Source organism: Plectrocnemia conspersa, unplaced genomic scaffold, assembly GCF_051122295.1.
Source record: "Plectrocnemia conspersa isolate PC_06_02 unplaced genomic scaffold, ASM5112229v1 ptg000006l, whole genome shotgun sequence".
In the NCBI taxonomy this organism is placed as follows: domain Eukaryota; kingdom Metazoa; phylum Arthropoda; class Insecta; order Trichoptera; family Polycentropodidae; genus Plectrocnemia; species Plectrocnemia conspersa.
The window spans coordinates 445,415-466,994 of record NW_028277170.1 but is presented as its reverse complement, the minus strand read 5'-3'; the positions used below and the strand labels follow the sequence as shown (position 1 = coordinate 466,994).

The following is a 21,580-nucleotide window of genomic DNA, read 5'->3' as shown; positions in this document are numbered from 1 at the left end:
AGTTTCACTGGTCCTTCGAAGCCCCGTTAAGATGGCCTTCCCAACGATAAGAACGCCAATTAAAAATCATATGCTGCTAAAATAAATTAAAAGTAAACTAAATTTAAAAATAAATAAATTATATTTTTATTTTTTGTTATAAATATGGGATAAAACGAATTTTGGGGACACGATATCTGTCGTAGTTTTCATCAGATTTACATTTAGCAAATATTGCCTCTCCTCCGCGTGTCTTATTACAAAAAATACATAAACATGTGCCGTTTTTATAGCTCTTTTAAAAGCACAAAAAAATAGGGGCATTTTTTATACGTTTTGAAATATGCAAAGTTTAGTTCATTCAGACCTGTTTTAATGTCTGCACGAATTTCCCCTCAGGCTGGAGGTTGATCCAATTCATATTATTGTTTATTTTTTTAAGAAAGATCGTTTTAAGTCAGCATTTACATTTTTTTCTCTGAATATATCCCACATATTATATATTCATAATAATTAAATCAATTATCATAAACATATGAATCACGTACCAAGAAAATAAAAATGTATTTAAATATTTTAAACACTTTACGGTCAATATACGCGGTGATCCACCCAACCGTGCAACTTTGACATATTGCTAACCATTTTTTAATAGTAAAGCTAGTATTTTTTTTGCATCGAATCGTGTCCCATAACATCTCAAAATTTATTCCCTGTCTGTAACACTTTGCGACTCAAAACGGAATAAATACAAAATATCACCAAAAAATGGACCTACACTTCTGTTAAGTATAAACAAAAACAATAGGTTGATTATTGCTTCATATTTTTTTAAACCCAGGCTTGAAGAAGTTATAAAATAATGGTTTCGCCAACAAGCAAAATTGCCGCATTTGGACTGAAGAAAATCCACAATCAATTATTGAGACGCTGTTACATCCACAATAAGTCACTGTTTAGTGTGTTTTATGGGCTGGTGAAATCATTGGTCCATATTTCTTCAAAAATGATGCCAGCCAGAACGTTACAGCCACTGGAGAGCGCTATAGATCAATGATTACTGATATTTTCGTTCCCCAATTGAATGGCATTAAATAGGAAGAGGTTTGTTTTAACAATACGGCGTAATATGCCACACAGTGCGCGCCACAATCAATTTATTAATCGTATTTTCGTGCGACGTATACGATTTTCTTCTTGTGAGTCGGCTATGTGAGTAAAAATTGGAAGCTGTGGTGTACACTAATCTACGGCATACAACTTTGGGAATGTGGCTAACAGTGCTACGTCAAAACATTAAAAAAAAATTCAAAATAAAGTGCTATAAAATGTATTGCTGCTGAACATGAAACGGGGTTTCAACAACACGTCAACACCAAGGCAGCAAACTACTCAACGTGAACAAGTTGAAAAGACGACTGAAGAGAACTGGTCTAGTTATCATTATTGAAACTCTTTTACTATTAGTGATTGTGTAGTGTAGAACAGAAAACTCTTGGACGCCAATGGGTGAACATATTGTTTAAAACATAAATGATTAAACATAGTGTAAAATTAATTGCTGGTCATAAACAAGACTAGTTTTAATGTAATAATAAGTGCATGTACTACATATGCTCAATGGTTAATCCGACTTTAGGCGTGATGTTTGGTAAGTTAAGTAAGTAACGATATTCTGTTTAGTATTATGTAAACCAATAGTTATGCACTTTTATTGATGAATATTTTCACTTCGAGTCTTGAGTAAAAACACCTCGCCAACATTCTAATCGCAAGGCCTTCCAGATTCATGACCAGTCGCTGGCTATTCGCTGTTGCGCTCACACGCACACGATGAAGCCGCGTTATGTGCTGGTTTGTTTTTTTGTCGTATTGCTATGTGTGAGGGCGGAGCGTGTACCGAAAGTGACGACTTCCCAAGGAACGTTGATCGGAAGTTACCTCAAATCTCAACGAGGAGATTCAATCGCCGCCTTCATGTCGATTCCCTACGCAGAACCACCTTTGGGTGAACTTAGATTTAAGGTATTGTTTTAATCTTGAAAACGTACTTATATTTCTTCTTACGAGAGAGTTGATTGAATATGTTTTAAAGTCGTCATCGAAAGTTGACGGAAGAATTCGACCCGATTTGTGCATTGCTTAAGTTTAATTAATAACTGCAATTTATTTGACATGGTAAAACAAGTTTGCTAACTCTGTTTTGATACTTGTATTATTTATTAACCCTTAGAAGTCCAAAGACATGTAGGTATGTCATGCCCATACTGATTTTACCGTTGACATCCAGAGGCATGATATAGACGCCCAATATAATTTATATTTTCTGAAGTATTTGAACCTATTGTCCTAAATTAACAGAATACTCACTATATATTTTCCATGTACATTCATATTTAATTTTTATAAATTTTACCTAGATATTTTATTTAACGCTATTTACTTTTTGGATTTTTATTATAAACTGAAACAATTCATCCATAAACTTTTGAAAATTATCGATTTCTTGTACTTTATTGATTGAATCTCCGATGGACAATTCTAGACGAATATAATATTGGGATACATTTGTAACATTGTAAGAATATTTGTTGTTAAAACGCTTTACTGCAAGTCGAAATGACTCTTTTTTATGATTGATAGTATAAGTTAATCCTTCTAATTGTAAATAGTAGAGTAATTTAATTGATAAACCCATCGAAATATATATTTAAATTATTTTTTAATAAAAAATATTTAAAAAAATAAAATCATCAGTCATAAAAAAAATGAAATAGTCCAAAACAATTTTTTTCAATTCATATATCATTATAATGATCATAAAATATTATAAGAATTATACCACTATACCGATTTTTAATTATTATGGCGAAAACTATAACGATTATAAGATATGACGAGGATTATATCACTGTACTGAATATAAAATATTATTTAGATTAAATTAACAATAAAAAAATTGAATTTCCGCAACACGACTGTGTTAACCCTAGCGGTGGCGCTAGTGCCCGACAAAGCAACGCGTGTATACATGCGCGTGGCGGTGAACAGGTTAAGCTAGAAATTTGACACGCGATCGCGACCGTGGGAGCATTGACTTGAGATTTTAACGCATTATCCTTGCTATTTATTGCAAATTTAATACTTTTCTACTGTATTTAAGTAAGTTTGGGAAAAATATTTATTTTGCATCTACAGCCTCCAGTAGAAGCCAAAAGTTGGGAAGGCGAGAAGAACGTTAGTGAAGTGGCCCCGCAATGCATCCAAAACAACCCTTACGTCAGGATAAGAGAAATTTCTGGAAGCGAAGACTGCTTGTTCTTGAGTCTCTACGCACCGGAAGAGGTACTTGTCCTTTACTTAATATTGTATATAAAGGGCAAAATAACAAAACATAATATCTTTAAAAAATATTTCAATATTTATTACTTAAATCAAATGCTAATTTTGTTCATTCCTTTTGTATATAATTTAGCTTATGTTATTTTTAAGAAATTCTTATTCCAAACATATTTTTTTAAGACTATTTCTACAAGCAGAGATCTTTTACCGGTTATGGTGTTTTTCCACGGCGGTGGATGGATGTGTGGCACGGGAGGATTGAATTTTTATGGACCTGAATATATTGTCGACAAATCGGTTATTTACATTGGAGTCAACTATAGATTAAGTAATTTTTGATATTTTTTAAAACCCTTTTACCATTTTAAAATACGCTTCTTTTTAATACAGTTTAATATCGATATTAGCACATGTCAGTCATGAAACTTATTATGTCGATTTAGGTCACAAAAGTCGGCGTATTTTGCCCATTTTTGTGATAAGATTAAAGATAAAATATAAGCATCAGCATCGGGTGGCGCGGCGGTGTCGAGCGCGGTAGAGTAAAGGTTAATCCAAAAGGGGACGTAATTTTTTGGTTACTTAATAGTCACCCTATTTATTTGGACATTTTTTTTCTCCTCATAATATATTATATGTTGCCTTCATAAGTATACATATATAATATAAACTAACGTTTAATAGGTGTTTTTGGATTATTTTCAACGATGGATGACGCAGCGCCCGGAAATTGGGCGTTGAAAGATCAAAATTTGGCTTTGCGATGGGTACAAAAAAACGTTATACATTTTGGAGGAGATCCCGATTGTGTGACGATTTTCGGAGAGAGCGCTGGAGCAGCTAGTGTTCACTATCACATGATGTCTCCAAAGAGTAGAGGTAGGCACAATCGAAATGACGCATCTTATGCTCATACTAAAAAGTTAATGTCGTTTATGTTCCCCAAGGACTGTTTCATCGAGCAATAATGCAATCTGGCACTGCTCTATGCCCCTGGGCTAACTCTCCGCCGAACAGAACTGAGGATCACGCCAAGCTCTTAGGGAAGGTCATGAGTTGCCCTACGTACGATAGCAAGAAACTGGTGGACTGTCTCAGAAAGAAAAGTGCCAAACAACTCATCGACGCGGATAAATACTTCTACGTAAGCTATTTGAATGCTATTTTTCCTGTTGCTTTACTATTGTATTCAAAGCCTTGCAATGTTATTGAAAATTGTTCATATATACATATATTTAGGCTTAGCATATTTATGAAACTCTAAACCGAAGCAGCTAAAATTTATCTCGGAAATTTTAGGGGCCGCTTATCTTCATGACTATTAATTATTTGTAGCCAGCATGAGAGTTATAACTATTAGAGTTCACAACTGCAGTGAAATTTGACTATTCGATATAGCAACTGGAATTTGAGTGCAATCAGAACACGTTTTCTTTTTTTTTCACTGTAGATACGTTCCACCAAAAACCGTTTAAAATAGTGATAGAATACATAGACAAATTGAAGATTGGTTCCCTAAACGGCGACGGCACTTAACATTGATTTAATATATTAACTTTTAAGGATTGGGACTTTGATCCCATGATTCCGTTCAGACCTGTCGTCGAACCGAAACACGAAGATTCATTTTTGGACGAAGACCCTAGAGTCACAATGCTGGAAGGTCGAATCGCCCGCGTTCCCGTCCTGATAGGACACAATAGAAACGAAGGCGCTCTGAGATCTTCAGGTATAATCAGGAATTTAAAATATATAAAAAAAACATCATTAACTTCGACTTGCAATTGCAGGCGTTTTTGGGATACCCGGACAGTTGGAAGAGCTATCGGAACATTTTGATAAATTGGCCCCCATCACATTTGATTACGGATCTTCCAAGTACGCCGACGACATAACCAAAGCCATAAAACAATTTTACTTCGACGGCAAAGATAAACCGAAGTTGGAATCGAAGCAAGCTTTGACAGACGTCAGTGTGTTTGTATTGCGATTTTAGGGAGTCACTTAAAGACTCGAAATGAATTTGTAATAATTGAATTTATCTATCGAAAAGGGATTTAGAAACGAATTATTTTTTCTTGATGTCGGCCGACGGGAAATTATTCCACGCGCTGGCCGACAAAACGTTCAAACCGAAATTTTCAATTATTATTGATTATTGTGCTGAGTGGATGCGAAATTTATATCTGAAGGAGTATTTATATTATTTTTATGCCACGTGGGGACGATGCGATGATTTTTAATGTATTAATATAGTATTATTCTTAAAATTTATATGTTTTTAGCGAACGCACTAGTAGCAAAGCGACTTTAATTAATCACCCCGATATTAGCATGTTAAATTTTATGAAGCCAGGAAGGCTTAATAAAATTTATAATTATGTACGCTAATAAAAACCCAATCCCTAATGCAGGTTATAAATTTAAGGCAAAATAATAAGATAGATTTCTGTATTTAAAAAAATATACATTATTTTTGAACTTTATATTTTTTTTAAATTTTATAAATGGCTTAATTACTTTGCTAGATACTTACCAGTTATTGTCGGATATCCGATTAAAACTAGGGTTTTTATCATAGTATAAAAAATCGTTAAATCCCATGTGCTTGATAAAAAAATATATTTTAATTTTAAATTGAAAAAAATATTTATATAATTTATAAAAAGTGACCTGACTTTTAATTATAATATATATGCAATGTTTAATAATTTACTTTTTCGTTTTCATTTATGGCGATTTAGATCTACTCAGACTCGCTATTTATAGCTGGAATTGATGAAACTTTAGGATTGCTGTCGATTTATAATCCGGAAATATTTTACTATCACTTTACATACAAGGGAAACAGTAGTTATTCACAAATTTTTGGAGATCCCAAAGGAGATTATGGTAAATTATTGCTTTATTTTCTTTGCACCGAACATTTTTTGCTAAATGTTTAAATGGCAGAAATAACATCATAAGAAGAACGTTTACAATGTCTAGATCTGTTCAAGTGATTCCCATTATTAGGCTAAGCACTTTTTAGAAAAGAAACAAGCTTTTTAATGCTCAAAGAACTTTTGCTACGGATTGTTTATTTACTCAGCTATCGTTATTTTCACTACTATCTGAAAGATTGAAAATGATTGCCTCATGGTTTAATCATGTCATAAGGAGTAATCACTAGGGTAATGAGGAGTATACGGTGGTACTCCTCTTTGCAGATATCCTAAAACTTATAATAAGAAAAGTATACAGTTTACATTCATTTTTAAATTAATGTTTGTTGGATTAGTCCAATAAGCATAGATCTGAATAGTATTTTATGTTTTTGTAACCTATTTTATAAGATAATAGAATATAATTATCTTTTCACAATTTTAAAACACCATGAACATTACCTTTACTCTGTGAATTTTCTGATCCGGTATCAACAGTCGCATCACCCAACAAGAATACACCCTACTTTCTTACTTAGTCTTTCACAGATCATCCTCTCTCGTTTCATTGACCATCGTCTTTAAGTCAATACAATAATATACTACATTTCAATGGTATGATTTTCTTGAACATTGTAAACATCTCTAGTACAGTGGTATACATAAAAATACTATTTTTGTTTCATAGGACAGTAGCAAATTATATTTAAAATTTCAGGTGCATGTCACGTCGACGAGATGACTTACATTTTAAAAACAAAATTGTTTCCTGAATTGAACGAGCAAGGACTAGAAGTACAAGATTACATGACGACGATTTGGAGCACGTTTGCTAAAACTGGGTATTATAGTCATGTCATGAAACTTATTTTAACCGAGTTTAATCACTACTTTTGAAAATATATTTTTTTGTTTTAGAAAACCGGATCTAACGTGGCTACCGTTCGACCGCAATAAATTCAACCATAGGGAGTTAGGGGGTGATTATAGAGAGGTCGACGGTTTGGCTGATGATAGAAGAGCGTTCTGGCGAGAGCTGCCGTTGTGGCAGAAAGAGCATTCCAAGATATACAAAAATGGACTGGGAACTAGTCACATACTTGATCATTCGGAATTATAGTTTCCTGGTAGAGCTATTTTTGATTCGATATTGCCTTTAGAATAAATAATAAATGTATATGTATATGAATAATAAAAAAAATAGGTGACAACATTTATTGTGATATAAATTAGTACAAGACTTTGATTAGTGAATACAGAGTTAAAACTTTTTTTAATTAAAGTGAAAATTAGAAGACTTATACGACACAGACATTGTTCGCGTGTAGAGAGAACCTCCACTTGTTCTTAAGTGATTCTGAGATCTTTAGTGAAAGTTTCTCTAGCCAAAATGTTCCCACCAAGATTGTAGAAATAATCTGATGGTGAACGAAATCGAGAAAATGACATAGTAAGACACTTTCCGCCACTAAAAGGCAGACGGTTAACAAAAGCCCATCTCTATATAGAATCTAAATCACTCAGTTGTTTAACAATCGGCTATTCTGAAACAATTAAAACCCATATCAATAAGATTGCCTAAGCTTATCAACTCTCAAACTGAGAGTCAACAGTTTCAATATCTCATATTACACACGCATCACTCACTATGTACTGATCCTTAATAGTCTTAGCATATAATTTCAAGTCGGTGTTGTATAGTGTCAGCTGAAGAGGTAGTTTCGTGCAAATTTATAAATTAGATATAAAAAGGCATGTTTACACAATTGAATATGCGACGCGAATAACGTTATAAGTCTTAAATACGTAAATAGTCAACTTTACAGGAGGTGAAAAACGAATTTACAGATTTACATATGCTCATTTTTGGATTTTTGTAATATTATATTTCACAATTTATTAATCAAAAAGTTTTTTCATACTTAACTAGTATCTATATAACACAATATTGGATTGTGGAATAACATAAGTTATGACATTGTAATGTTGTTCCACTGTATGACAGCAAGTACCTATGTATCATTTATAACGTTTGTCGAAAACTTTTTTACTAATACATAATTTTAAAATTAAATAAAAAAGTTGTCTTTTAAAAATTTTTAATAAATAATTTGACAATTTTTTTTTAGAAGACAATGAATAAAAAATTAAAAAGTTACATTTTTTTATATTAAATAATTTTTCATTTGCTGGTAGATATTTTGCCAACTCTGCTTTTTTATATTTTGAAGAAGTTGGTTAAAATCGCAGAATCACGCATAAAACGTTATTCAATCAAAATCTCAATTCAATATAGCGAGGAAGTAAAAACATTTATAAAAATTAATAAAATACATATAATACTTATAAGTGAAACTTATTTTACAAATAAAAGTTTCTTTAAAATACCTGTCTATGCTATATATGACACAAAATATCTGGACGACACTGCTCACAGAGGAACCGCAGTAATAATCAATAAATCAATCAAGCACCACAAATTGGGTAAATATCAACGTGAGCACATAGAATCACTAAAATAAGTGCAGTTTACTGTTCTCCTAAGCATAAAATCAAAACAAAAAACTTAGAAGGGTTTTACCACACTCTTGGTGATAGATTCATTGCTGCAGGGGATTACATACACAGTGGGACACCAGACTGATTACTCCATGCGGTAGGGAGCTTCTCAAAGCGATGAATAAAAATAGCCTCCAACTGCTTAAAAACAGAATGCACGCCCTATCATCAGATCATTCACCAGTAATACTGGGGACGCAAGTTTTCTCAACGTCTAAACCAGTGGCCTTTGCAAGCGCAAAAACGAATTGGAACAAATTCAGATGTCTAGTAGAGTAGACAATCAGATTTAATACAGCATTAAAAACTGGAGAAGAAATAGATCAAGCTGTCTCTTTTGTCATAGGAACTGGTGCAGGTGCCACCTCGCAACGTAAAGAGCAAAATGCCAAAAGCAATATTCCATTGTTTGTAAAATAAAATATTGCAGAAAAAAGGAAGCTAAGAAGAATATGGATGCAAATGCATATACCCCTAATAAAACTAGAAAATGGAAAATAGGCAAGAAACAATAAAGAAAAAGTTACAACTTTTGCTGAACGTTTAGTAAAGGTTTATAAACCATTTCCAGCGTCTTGCTCAGAGAACGAAGAGAGGATGATACTGTCCTTTCTGGAGGCTCCGTAGCAATTCGACGTGCCTGTCAAAAAGATAATGAGAGATGTTAAATCTGTTATTAAAAACAATTTCAACCTAAAAAAAGTTCCTGGAGATGATCTAATTACAGGAAAAATATTAAAGGAACTTCCAGACAGTGCCAATAAAATGATTACGTTTATCTTGAACTCATTTTTGAGACTCCAATACTATCCAGCTCAATAGAAAATAGCGAAGGTTGTAACAATACCAAAACCGGCAAAGGATTCACAAGACCTAAAATCATATAGGCCAATAAGTCTCCTACCTATATTATCAAAAGTTTTCGAAAAACTGTTGCTCAGAAGAATTAGAACTGTTTTACAGAGAAAAAAGTTGGTTCCTCATCATCAATTTGGTTTTCTTCAGGAACACAGTACAATCGAACAAGTACACCGAGTGGCGGGTGAGGTGAACAGAAGCCTCCATGAACGGAAGTACAGTTCAGCTGCATTTCTAGACACCAGCCAGGTGTTTGACTAAGTGTGGCACAAGAGCCTATAATATAAACTCAAAAACGAACTCCCCAATAATTATGTATGTGATACTTAACATATTGTTGGCAGATATAATTCCATGCCATATCTCGCCTGGAGTATCTGATACAATTTAATAAAATTTTAAATTCTAAACTCATCTTATACTACATTTTTAAACTTTTAAGATCCATTGAAGAACCATTTATAACAGTTAAGTAAAATTATCAGTGTGACAAGTGTGACAAAAAAATCGCAAAACCCTACATCAATCAACACAATCAACCATCCCTTTCCAGGTATAAAAAAAAAGGTTTGAACAGAGTTGCAGTATAAAAGCAGCCCATTAAAAATCTGGCATAAATACGATCTTTTTCAAAGTTTTGACTATGTGAAATAAAAGAATAGTTCATATTTCATATAAAAAAATGTATTGCTGGGATATTAACTACACACGTAAAATCATTAATTGCTGCTTTGATTGAATAATAAGATTGATAAATGTTAAAATCTATAAAAAAATATGTTAACAGCTTGGCTTAGTACATTCAACAACCTAATGATCATTAAATGGTATTCGAATATATTATTAAATAACATTTTTTCGTTTTCTATATATTACTCAGAGTGAATGGGTTAAGAATTATGGTTTGATACCTGTCTAGCTACTTGAAAGTGTGGATCGATTCAAATTATACCTTTCTCGCTATAAGCTGTAGTTCTGCCACATTATATACTCAGTTTGTCCTATCTAGTTGATGTGCTCTGTGATCTCAGCTGCGTACTGTCATTTTGATTGAAACCGTTCTCGTCCCTCAGTAAAACTTTTTGGTAGAGATTACTGCATCGGTCATGGTACGGTTTAGTCATTCATGACATGCTTTCAGTCTCCTTTTCCTGCAAGAAAGTAGTCAGAAACTATGCGTTGGTTTTACACTGTAGGTTTTATTGTACTTTGTAAAACTATCTACAACTATTAACAGATAACTGATTCGTTTTACACTCTTAAATGGTCCATGTGCATCATGCCAAAAGGTACCACATTATTTTCATAATCCTTCTCCGCGCTCGCTGGCACTCTTAGCTCACGATTTATGGTCAATAGCACTTACAAAATAAGTGCAAATCGTGAAAATAAGTGATTATACTCACTAAAATTGTCGGTTTATTTAGGTTAACGCGTCTGTCAAAGTGACATATGGCCGTAACAAGCGTAAGTTCGGACATTTTTTTTACTTTTAATTTTTCTATCATTAGGCCGTTTCCATAAATTAAATCACAGTTTTTTCATAAAATTTTACACCCCTCCCCCTCCGCTACTTCACATAGGGCCACATTTATTTATTTATTTAAAATAAACTAAGATCATCGTAACATAACAGGTTACCCCAATTCCACAAGTCAAAAAACAATATATATTATTATTTCAATATTATAAAAATAATACATAAAAAAATAATACATAGAAAGAAGCAATCTTGTTTTTGAAGCCCATGCTGTTGGTATAACAAAACTATACGAAAGTGAAGATTTATCCATATATAATTATTTCGAACAGTTTAGTAGAAGTTGACAACATTGCGACTGGTCTATAGATCTTCGTCCTCTGGTTATATGCTGCTTGTGTGACCTCGATTCGATCGAATCAAATATCAAATCAAAGACGATGCACCTGAAAAGTCTGCGGCGGCCGCGATAAGGTCAAGATGATGAATTATTTAATTGTGCAAGTGAAAGCAGATAATCATAAATACCCATTATTTGTCGTTGTCATTTTTTTTCTTTTCAAAGTACTGTTTTAGTTTGGCTCACAGCTTCCAAAAAACACAGATAATATATTAGTTGCAAATTTAATTTATAGGCTATATTTTCATTAACATATTTTATAAAACCAGAAAATAAAGGTAGTAAAGTAATGCTTGACAGCATTGAGAATATTATCTATTCGCATTTTTACTATTTTTTATGTATTCTAAAAAAAATAGTTTATCGCGATCGTTGATTATAGTCCTGTACGGGTTTTACCTTAACATTTTTTTTAATGGTTTAAGTTAAAGTGAAAGCTTCGGGTTGAAATATAGATAAAAAAATACAAAGGTTTACGTTGATAGATAAGAAAATGGAGCTTTTTGCTCACACTATTTTTGTGACTATTAATGCGAATTAAAAATATAGAATCATTTTAAATTATCGTTACTTTAGGCAAAGGTATGTGAAATGTGAGAAACAAAACAGATATTTTAACAATAATCTACATTCTATCAATAATGTGATCTTCATACGATGATCTTTAATGCAGAAGAATAGCTGACTGATGCTCTTTAATGCTGAGAATAGCTGAATAATACGATGAATCACTGCCTCAAAAGAATCCGCGTCTTTATTATTATATGTATATAAAATTATTATTATTATATGTATATAAAATATTATAAATATTTATTTACCAGTATTCAGAAGCCAACGATGCTGCCATATCTTATGAAAATGTGTCGATTCTTCTCTTGTCATTAACAGTATCTGTATATATAATGTATTTATGTGTATCAATAATTGCTAATATTTTATTTTTAAGTAGTGATGGAGCAATGGTTTGAAAAAAATATAAAAATAAAAAGGTGACACAGTTGCTTATAATGTTTAATTTATTTGTACGTTTAAAAGTTATTATTTTACATAATTATTGTTTTAAGAGAAAATACATAATATTACAAATACATAATAAAATAAGTATAATTTTTACTTGATATCACACATAGTTTTGAAAAATCACAACACAGTTTTTTTAATCTTCACTTGTTTTACAGCAAATTCGAAATAATCAATAGTTCTAAGCACTGCATCATAGATCCAATAAACGCTACATAATCAATTCCGTCTTCATGAACACAAGCAAACACAATGTCCGATCGATCAGCTCCAGGAACTTGCAGTTTCTGCAGCACCTCCCGGACTGTAGCTGCCCGGTTCAAAATTATGTGCAATTTCCATGTACGACCAGAAGCTAGAATGATTACAATACTGATCTGCACATTAGCTCTAAACACACTGTCTTCTCTGAAATTTGGATCAAGCTCGTTCACCAATTGATTGTAATCTGGCACCGAACTACTCACACGATATTCGTCGTCAGGCTCTACGGTGACCACCAATTGATTCTCATTCGATACCAATTCAAGAGTGTCGTCATTGCTCGATAGTTCTTCATCTTCCGGCTCAGTGTCTATCGCAGGCAGACCAGAAGAAGATACGGTATTTATTTGTACGCTGTGTATTAATTGAGGCTCCTCTGGGAATAATTGCTGCACGTCTCCATAGGGCCATAATGGATGAAGAGGTAATGCGTATTGGTGAAAGGGCGCATGATATCGATGATGCTGTAGATTGATTCGCCGTTGCTGGATGTAATGCGGCAAATCTTCGTCGTTGTTGTCGTGGTCTAAGGCTGGTGCGACCCTCTCATGCACCTCAGGTACCAAGGGTTGATCTTGTTCATGGATGTGAATGCACATTATAACAGTAGAATGTCGCCACTAATTGCTATGTTCCACAGACTACTTCAAACTATTTTTACTTAGATATGGTACTTCCGAAGGCCACGGTGGATTGCAATAAAATGACGTCCTTCAGCATTACCTCCTGAAGGGCACCGTGGTAGGGGTACTGGTTTAACCCTTTCGCCGCTAACGCGCTTTTTCTTGAGCACATGTTGTCCGCCAAGCGTTTAACCCTTTCGCCTCCATGATTTGAAATTTAAAGCGTTTTTTGTGATTAAATCCTGATCACAGCTAAAATATGAAATTTCTACATTTTAAAATAATAAATTATATATAAATTATAATGGCAATGTATAATTTTATTATTTCAATTATCTATTTACTCTATGAAATTAAATATAACAAAAAATGCATTTGAATATAATATACAATTTAATAGCGAATGTAACGTAATAGCCTTTGATTTTAATTTAATAATTTATTTTTTAAATATTATTTCATCAAACTCGAGTTTTAATTTTTTAGCAATGTTATTTTTGTTAGTCTATCAAAGTGTTCAGTGTGTATATATTTTTAAATCACAGTATATTAGCGAGTTGCAGACAAACTATCTGACGCAATTTTAGAACCGCGAATTATTTTATTGAATCTGAAGTTTTATTGAATAGTATTAATTATTTATCTCCAAACCGAGAAGCATTCAAAATTACATGTCATATAATAGATTTATAATATAAATATTAATTTTAATATTTACCTTAGTTTTACGTCTATAAGAAAATGGAGTTTTTATCAGAGACGTCATTTCAGCTTTTTCCAGTCAAGGGGGGCAAAAGTTGGTTAGTCAGTAGTCGTTCTTTATATATAGTATTTAATTAAGTGTCATGTATTTTTTTGGGTAAATTCATTGGGTGGAGTATGGGGGGGGGGGAGGTAAATACTTCTACATGCACCCCCCTAAATGACGTCCCTGTTTAGAATCCACGTTAAAAACAATAAAATCGTACCGTTGCAGTAAAAGTACTCGGTTATCTAGCGTTCATAATAATACTTTTTTTAAACAATATTACGACTTACAATAAGTGAGAATTAAACGAAGCACATTTAATTGAATTTTAACTAAACGGAGAGCGCAAAAACAATGATTTCTTCTCAGAAATAAAAATTCCACGTCAAAAGCAATAAAATCGTGCCGTCGCCGTCGCAGAGAAAACGCTTGATTGTCTAGTGTTCATAATAAGACTGTAACAATTCACGAATTATAATAAGTGAGAATCAAATGATGTATATCTAAATTTAATTTTGATTAATAGGAGAGCTTAATAATAATTATCCCTTCTCAGAAGTCAAAAATCCACGGCAAAAACAATAAAATCGTGCCGCTGTGGGAATTCTCGGCAACAAACATTCCCACTGCATTTTTAAATATTTCGATGTCATTAAATGACAGCCATTTTTCTGCCCAAATTAGGGGAGACAGATGTCCTCACTCCAAATGACGCCACTGGTTGTGTTCTGGAACTCTTGTTTTTTTGTTAGTGAGATTAATATTAGATTTTCACGAAAGTTTCGAATGTAACATAATAACTAGGTACATTGTAGTATTTTGTCAATCTAGAACTATGTTATACATTTTAATTTTAGCTAATTTAAAGCTTTTTCTTTTATGAGAATAGGTTACTACGACACTTTTAGTTAGATTTGCAATAATTAACTATTTGATGAAATATTTTTTAATATTTTTATCTGTTTTAAAGTCTATCTATCGTTAAATTTTCACGAGACTAAGCGGGATACATTTGTACCCCAAAATTCTTGTTATTTTAATCATTAGTTAAATATTATGTATTTATTGTGATCTATAAAGATATGTCAATGAATCAAACCAAAAAAATAAAGTATGGTAAGAAATAATAACAACATCGAAGTTTTGAAATTATAAATAACTTTTATTTACTTTGTATTTAATACGTTTTAGAGTTTACCTTTATTAATTAATTTTAATTTGTAGGTATATTAGAATTTAAAATATTTAAAAAAAAAAGTTTTATTTTACGACTTAACGTGCAGAGTGATACATAAGACCGCGCCATTTTGCTACTGATACTTTCTCTGATAGTATAGTCGGGAAAAGCTATTTATGAATAAATTCTATAGCGAAAAAATGCATTTTAAACATGCTTAAAATAAAAATATAAATTAATTTCACTATTATATTAACTTTTAGTTCATTAACAATCAATTTGAATTTGGGGTTACTTTGGACCCCATACCGATTCTCGATCCTGTTTTCGAGATTTCGGTACGCAAATGTTAATAGAGCGAATAAAGCGATAATATCGTTTCTGTGTGGTTTAGTTTAAAGCATAAAACACTAGTAAATATTGCAAGGATGTTACTTTGCACTTTCAAAAACGCCAACAAATAAGATTTCACCTCTCTGGGTGGCGCGTATGGGGCCAGAAAAGTCCTCGCGTGGTTCATGTGAGACCATTACATCCATAAAAAGGGACTATGTGGTGCGCACTGTGGTCAAGCAGCGCCACTGGGACTTTTTTAAAAACGATGAAGGTCAATGGTGAGCGCTACAGGAGCATGATAACTGATTATTTTTGGCACGAAGTCGAAAATATTTACTTGGAAGACATGTGATTCCATCAAATACTCGCTCAAATTCATTAGCCCGTTCTCTGGTAATTTTTATAAAGGAACCGGTACTCGGTTCAGTTCTGGGCAATTTTTGTCAACTACTATATACTGACCCGGAGTTTTAATTTTATCTTGAATTTTAATCATAATTCATTTTACCTTTTCGATATACCGCTTATCACTACTTACTTTGTATGCAGCTGTGATTTTAACAAACTTATTGGAAGCACTAAATATCGTTGTCCAGAAGGGTTTAATTAACCTCTAAATCGGTTTTGCAAAATAGAAAAAAAGATTGAGAATTTTGAATCGTGTGACAACAGTTGCTTAATTTAAAAAAAATAAACATTATATTGAAATAAAAAGAACCGAGTACCCGTTAAAATAACCCGGTTCCATTTCTTACCCGGTTTGGAAGCCCTAAATATAATGGAGCCAGCTTTTAATATTCTGCGGACAAGGGCCTGATAAAGAGTGCACAATACAAAAATATTATTAATTTACAAAGTGCAGGAGGAATTTCCAGTACCACGCAAATGTCACACCTGGGTTCTTAGCAGAGAAAGGCACGTTAAGAACTTGTCTGTCAATATGGTAAGAGTAGTCCGCCGTCATTGATGCCATTGTGAATGAAATTGTGTGATATTTTATTCCTCTCAAAGGCAATCGGTGATCGAAAGCTTACGTACAAAAAATTTATGTAGATTACTGTCAGACTACGCAGTACTTATGTTATCATGGTGGCAAAAGATACAGCGAAATATGTCTCCAACTATACAGAGAGCTAATGCTCTGGTTCTCCGTAAATACTCCAAAGATATCTATAATTTTTTTTTTTTAAGTTTAAATACTGAAATTATATCATTCCTTAATAAGAAAGTAAAAAAACAAAAAACTGCTAATGTGGATATGATTTATACTTTGATGTAGCTAGTAGAGTACGCTCGGGATAAGGATGCCGGTTTGTTATTGTGTGCGTGTACATGTATATGAGAGGGAGAAACGATGTAGCGTGTACTTCGTTGTCTCGCTTTCTCTTTTAAGGACAGTCGCTGATTCGTCAACGCTGGTATTCGTCATTAAAGTGCAGTGTGTCACAGAAGTTCGATCTTCTCTAGTGATTTATTTTAAATAATTTTGTGTTGATATTGGTTTTACCCAGATATGCCCACTGTCCCATGGGTAGGGCACTAAACTCGTGCCACTGTTTTTATTTATAAATTAAATTTTAAGAGAACAAAATTTCTTGGGCATATCTAAGTTAATTGATATCAAGGCTGCAAATATACACTGTAAGTTATTCGTTCTCTTACTCGTGGATTAAAATATTTTAATTATTTTTTCATTAATTCGTACGTTGTTAGTTTTTTTACACTATTCTCTGTAAGGCTTAAAAAAGTTATTATGCTTATCGTTGCACCAATGATAATTTTTTGATTTATTCAATGGATTCTAATTATTTAATAGAGTTGTCGAGCCATTAAACAATCTGCGAATAATTTCTTTCCCCATTTTATATCTTTTTGCTTTTGAAGAATAGCTAAAGACTTAATTATTTTTTTGACTAGTGAAAGATTTAGAATTTTGCAAATATTTATTTAATGACATCAATGTCTGGTTTCTTCGATTACATTATATATTTTTAATTGTCCGTTGAAATTTCCAACTTAGCTCAGATGTATGTATGTTAAATAAACATATATTTTCTTTTGAAATAAAAAAAATAAATATTCTGAGCGAAATTGTCTTGAGCCACACAGTTCACGCACACAATAACAAACCGGAATCCTTATCCCGAGCGTACTCTACGCTAGTATAAAATCACATTTTTTATTTTGTAATATTTAATATTTTTAATTAGGAAAATGTATTTTTATCATATTTTTGACACCCTTTTATCGCAGGTGGCTTCTATAGCAGTTATGGGGACCTATTTATATTTATATTTATATATGTATATATATATTTTGTTATGGCCAAAACATGGCGATACTAGCGTGACATTGGCATAACAACTTCTTTCGACTGGCAATCCTTCAGGTGCTCGGACGCGTACGCCGTCGCGCGGTTTCGCGCGCTTTCGCCTCGTGTATTATAACCAAGTAAGTAACTTAATCGTAAATAAAATGTTACTGCAACGGCTCGATCTGTGTAATTGCCACCCGTCACCATCCCGTAGCTAAATTGGTAACCTACGTCGTGATACCTGAGCACACGGAGTCAGACACTCAAAATGGCCGATGCCGCTGCGGTACAACAAGGCCGAGCCGCTGCTGCCATCTGCTGCCATCCCGCCGGAGCTTTCCTGGATCCGGACTCGAGCTGGCGGATCACCGAGATGATGGGCCTGCGCCCCCGGCCAGGTGCCCCCGTCAGCCACCGTCGTTAGTCGCCGCCGACCACGTTACCCAGGGAGCACCCGGCGCCGCCACGTGCCTCCAGCGGGGACCCATCAAAGTGCCGCCGTAGACCAAGCTCGACTGGACCGTGTGTGACCCATCACGCTTTCGTAGGGCTACGCCCCCGCGATTCCGAGCTCTTAACGCATATCCGGTGCCTGACACGCGAGCTCGCCTGTAGCTGCACCGACGCACCACGGGGCCCCGAAAAGCGTTCCTAAACATGCCCGTTATTCTCGCGCCCCGTGGAGCCCTACGCGCCTTCCGGGTCTACAGTTGTTTCACGAAGCTTGGAGCGAAGTACGCCGCGTCCTCGCGCCTCATGGAGCACTACACACGCTCCCAGAAGCGGCACTTTTAGTCTGGTATGCATGTTCTATGTATAAATCACAATGCGATCTAAACCACAATATGGTCACATACACCCCGCTACTGAGGAGCATCTTCAAAATTGCATTCAATATGAAATAAAGAACAGAACAGAACCATACGCCGATAACCTGTAAGGATATTGTATTATGAAAATTATACAAAGTTAACCATAACTTAACTAATATTATTGTTTTTTTATTGTTAAGGTTCAAATATTAACACCCCGCCACTGAGCATTTTCAAAATTGCTTTCAATATGAAATAAAGAACGGAACAGAACTATACGCCGATAACCTGTAAGGATATTGTATTATGTTAATTATACATAGGTAACCATAAAAAACTAATATTATTGCTTTATTATTGTTAAGGTTCAAATATTAGAGGACAAACATTCGTATTTTCAAGTTTTTACTGGAAGATGCTGTTCGTTTGATAAATCCAAGCCGTGGTCTGGTGTGGATACAACGAATGTGGTCTGACCTTGTCACATTGTGATCAACTACAAGAACGCTCCATGGTGTCCTGTGCTGCAGCAAGAACAACATAAACGTAAGCAGCAGCAGTCAATGCAGCTGATTTTAAGACAAACTATAGCATTAAGAAAATACATTATTTGAAATGTTTAAAGTAAAGCATATATTTTATCCATCCACTTTGACAACGGCCGTATAGTGCTGCCACAAAAAAATTGTGAAAAATATAATTTTGCTAGTATAATAGTGACTAATGCAGTCAGTGTCGGTCCTGGGTACCTGGCTGACTGCGTGTAAGCCAAATTTTCGCCGTTTTATTTCGTTATAATAAATTTTAGGAAAATATAAAAATACTCACATTTCATATAGAATAAGACGTATTATTTATACAAAATTCAGTTTATTTATTGAATATTTACATATAATAGAAATGAACAAAAAATAATCATTTTATCTTTTGTAAATACTATACAATTACACAAAAAATGTTTCCATTGCTCTGCTGTCCCAAGTGTTATTGTGGCGGCGCGTGGTGTAGTCGGATATGGTTCTATGTGGATTTTTTAATTATAATATTCATTCAACACACAGGTGTGTTGGGGGAAGCAGTCATAGGAAGTTCTGCTCCGGTTTGTTGAACGTAGAGTAGCCATTGGAAGTTCTACCCGTGTTGAGTTACAGCGGGTCGTCTTTAAGTTTAAAGTTGAAACTTGGAAGAGGTTTTCTTGTTGCAGTGTCCCACCTGAAGTCGATCTGGAAATCGAACTTGCCGTCTGGATCGTGAGCGTATTTGTATGTTGATATGGGCTTTTTTGTGGTGGAGTGTTTTCTGATATGACAACGGCGACGTCTCATCCGTTGTCTGAATGTACTTGGTCAATTGAGACAGTTTTTTGCTGGCCCCGAATATCAATTATGCTTTTGTTACTCTTGCTAATAACCGCAGAAGGTCCGTCGTAAGGTGGCTGAAGAGGGCCTCGCGCTGTGTTGCCTTACAAAAATGTGGGAGGCTGTGTTTGGGTCCATAAAAATGAACGTAGAATGGGATCCATGTCGTTTAGGTTGCGCTGGCATTAACTTTGCCATTTGTTGACGTAATCGGTCGGCAAAATTGGGGGGGTACTTGATGTATGACTCGTGCCTGGGGCTAAAAAATTGATCTTTTTTAACAATTCGAATAAAAGCAAGCAAGTGGGCTTTCCTACCTACATCCGTAGATTCATTTAATTGCATACTAAATAATTTAGATTCGCTGCCATTATTTATCAAGCGTTTTTCAATATCAGTTGACAAATTATTTTCTTAATTTCTTTTGTCGTAAGACCAAAAATTGTTTTAACAATTGCTGAATTAGCCGGAAGTAACAATGTCTCTCCAATATTATGAGGCTACATATTTTTGGTTATAAGTTCTGCCACTAAAAAGTTGGCTTCTTGAACTTCATCGCTAATTGTAAATTTTTAAAAAAAAAATTGCTTTGTGTTTTTTGAGAACTGTGGTGTTTTTGACCAAATGTTCATGCTTTGTAGATAAATGACTATTTAGTTTGCTAGTATTCATAGCTTCATTTGATAATGTAGCCTTATTTTATAGCGTATAAAAATGATCCATTTCTTCAGAAGTATAATCTCTGCTGTGATAGAGGGGGCAACAACATCATTCATCGCTTCAATTCTCTCTTTTCAAAACATTTTAAGGGAAAAAATAGCATCCGTTATCAAATGATTAAGGTCAGCACACCCACTTTTATATCACACGATACTTTCTTTGGAGAATAATAAACATCGCTGAGGCTGACAGTTTCTTCTGCTTCGGCCCCGCTGTTCGCAGTGCCCACTACATCCTCACGCCTTGCGACAACGACCTAGTCCAGGAGGTGGTCGAGCTTGCGTGCGCTCAACCCTGGGGTTTTCAGTGGTCTCGTTCTGGTGGTGTGCTTATCTATCTTGAAGCTGACGTACTGATGGTCGCTGTGCGAGTAGGTTTCGAGCACTTGCCAACTCATGCCCTGGTCCGCTGGTAGCTCCCTTGTGAATGTGACGTCGATGACCGAGTCAGTGTTTCCCCCTACAAATGTGTGCTTCTGTCCTACGTTTGCTGCGTGCAGATGCAGTAGTGAGCAATGTTCCCTTTAATTTTCTGAAGACTGCGCAAAAAACATTGGCTGTGCGATTTTGAAAGGAATTAAAAATTGTCGTGTGTTTTTTACATATAATTTTTTTTTGTATGATAAATTTTAAAACACTGAATGCACAATCCGGACAGTAGTAT

General features: G+C 34.2%; 1 protein-coding gene and 2 long non-coding RNA genes across 5 annotated transcripts; 2 read left to right on the top strand and 1 right to left on the bottom strand.

The window, feature by feature from the left end:
- The first annotated feature begins 1,759 nt into the window (after nt 1-1,759).
- On the top strand, nt 1,760-7,446 carry LOC148233978 (juvenile hormone esterase). Its single transcript, XM_088187955.1, has 10 exons — nt 1,760-2,004; nt 3,178-3,324; nt 3,502-3,649; nt 4,006-4,200; nt 4,269-4,465; nt 4,885-5,050; nt 5,112-5,290; nt 6,066-6,213; nt 6,964-7,087; nt 7,164-7,446. Exons 1-10 carry the CDS (start codon nt 1,813-1,815, stop codon nt 7,363-7,365), a joined length of 1,698 nt encoding a protein of 565 aa, XP_088044081.1. The 5' UTR covers nt 1,760-1,812; the 3' UTR covers nt 7,366-7,446.
- Nucleotides 7,447-8,327: 881 nt separating this feature from the next.
- LOC148233977 (uncharacterized) lies at nt 8,328-11,123 on the bottom strand. Of its 3 annotated transcripts, none has more exons than XR_015810037.1 (3): nt 11,069-11,123; nt 10,615-10,813; nt 8,328-9,444 (listed from the first exon to the last, which is right to left on the bottom strand). It is a non-coding gene; the product is annotated as an uncharacterized LOC148233977 (long non-coding RNA). The 3 variants fall into 3 exon arrangements; XR_015810038.1 differs by having other exon boundaries at nt 10,918-11,116; XR_015810036.1 differs by lacking the exon at nt 8,328-9,444 and having other exon boundaries at nt 10,325-10,813.
- A 6,908-nt stretch (nt 11,124-18,031) lies between these two features.
- Nucleotides 18,032-21,355, top strand: LOC148233976 (uncharacterized). The gene is made up of 4 exons (XR_015809851.1): nt 18,032-18,164; nt 18,242-18,963; nt 19,040-19,129; nt 19,205-21,355. It is a non-coding gene; the product is annotated as an uncharacterized LOC148233976 (long non-coding RNA).
- Nucleotides 21,356-21,580: the final 225 nt, after the last annotated feature.

What these genes read in the sequence shown, in the direction of transcription:
- LOC148233978 (XM_088187955.1), top strand. Translation starts at nt 1,813, where the DNA reads ATGAAGCCGCGTTATGTGCTGGTTTGTTTTTTTGTCGTATTGCTATGT. An exon ending in GATGTCTCCAAAGAGTAGAG is followed by an intron (nt 4,201 to 4,268) that starts GTAGGCACAATC and finishes ATGTTCCCCAAG; the next exon opens with GACTGTTTCATCGAGCAATA. An exon ending in CGAAGCAAGCTTTGACAGAC is followed by an intron (nt 5,291 to 6,065) that starts GTCAGTGTGTTT and finishes ATGGCGATTTAG; the next exon opens with ATCTACTCAGACTCGCTATT.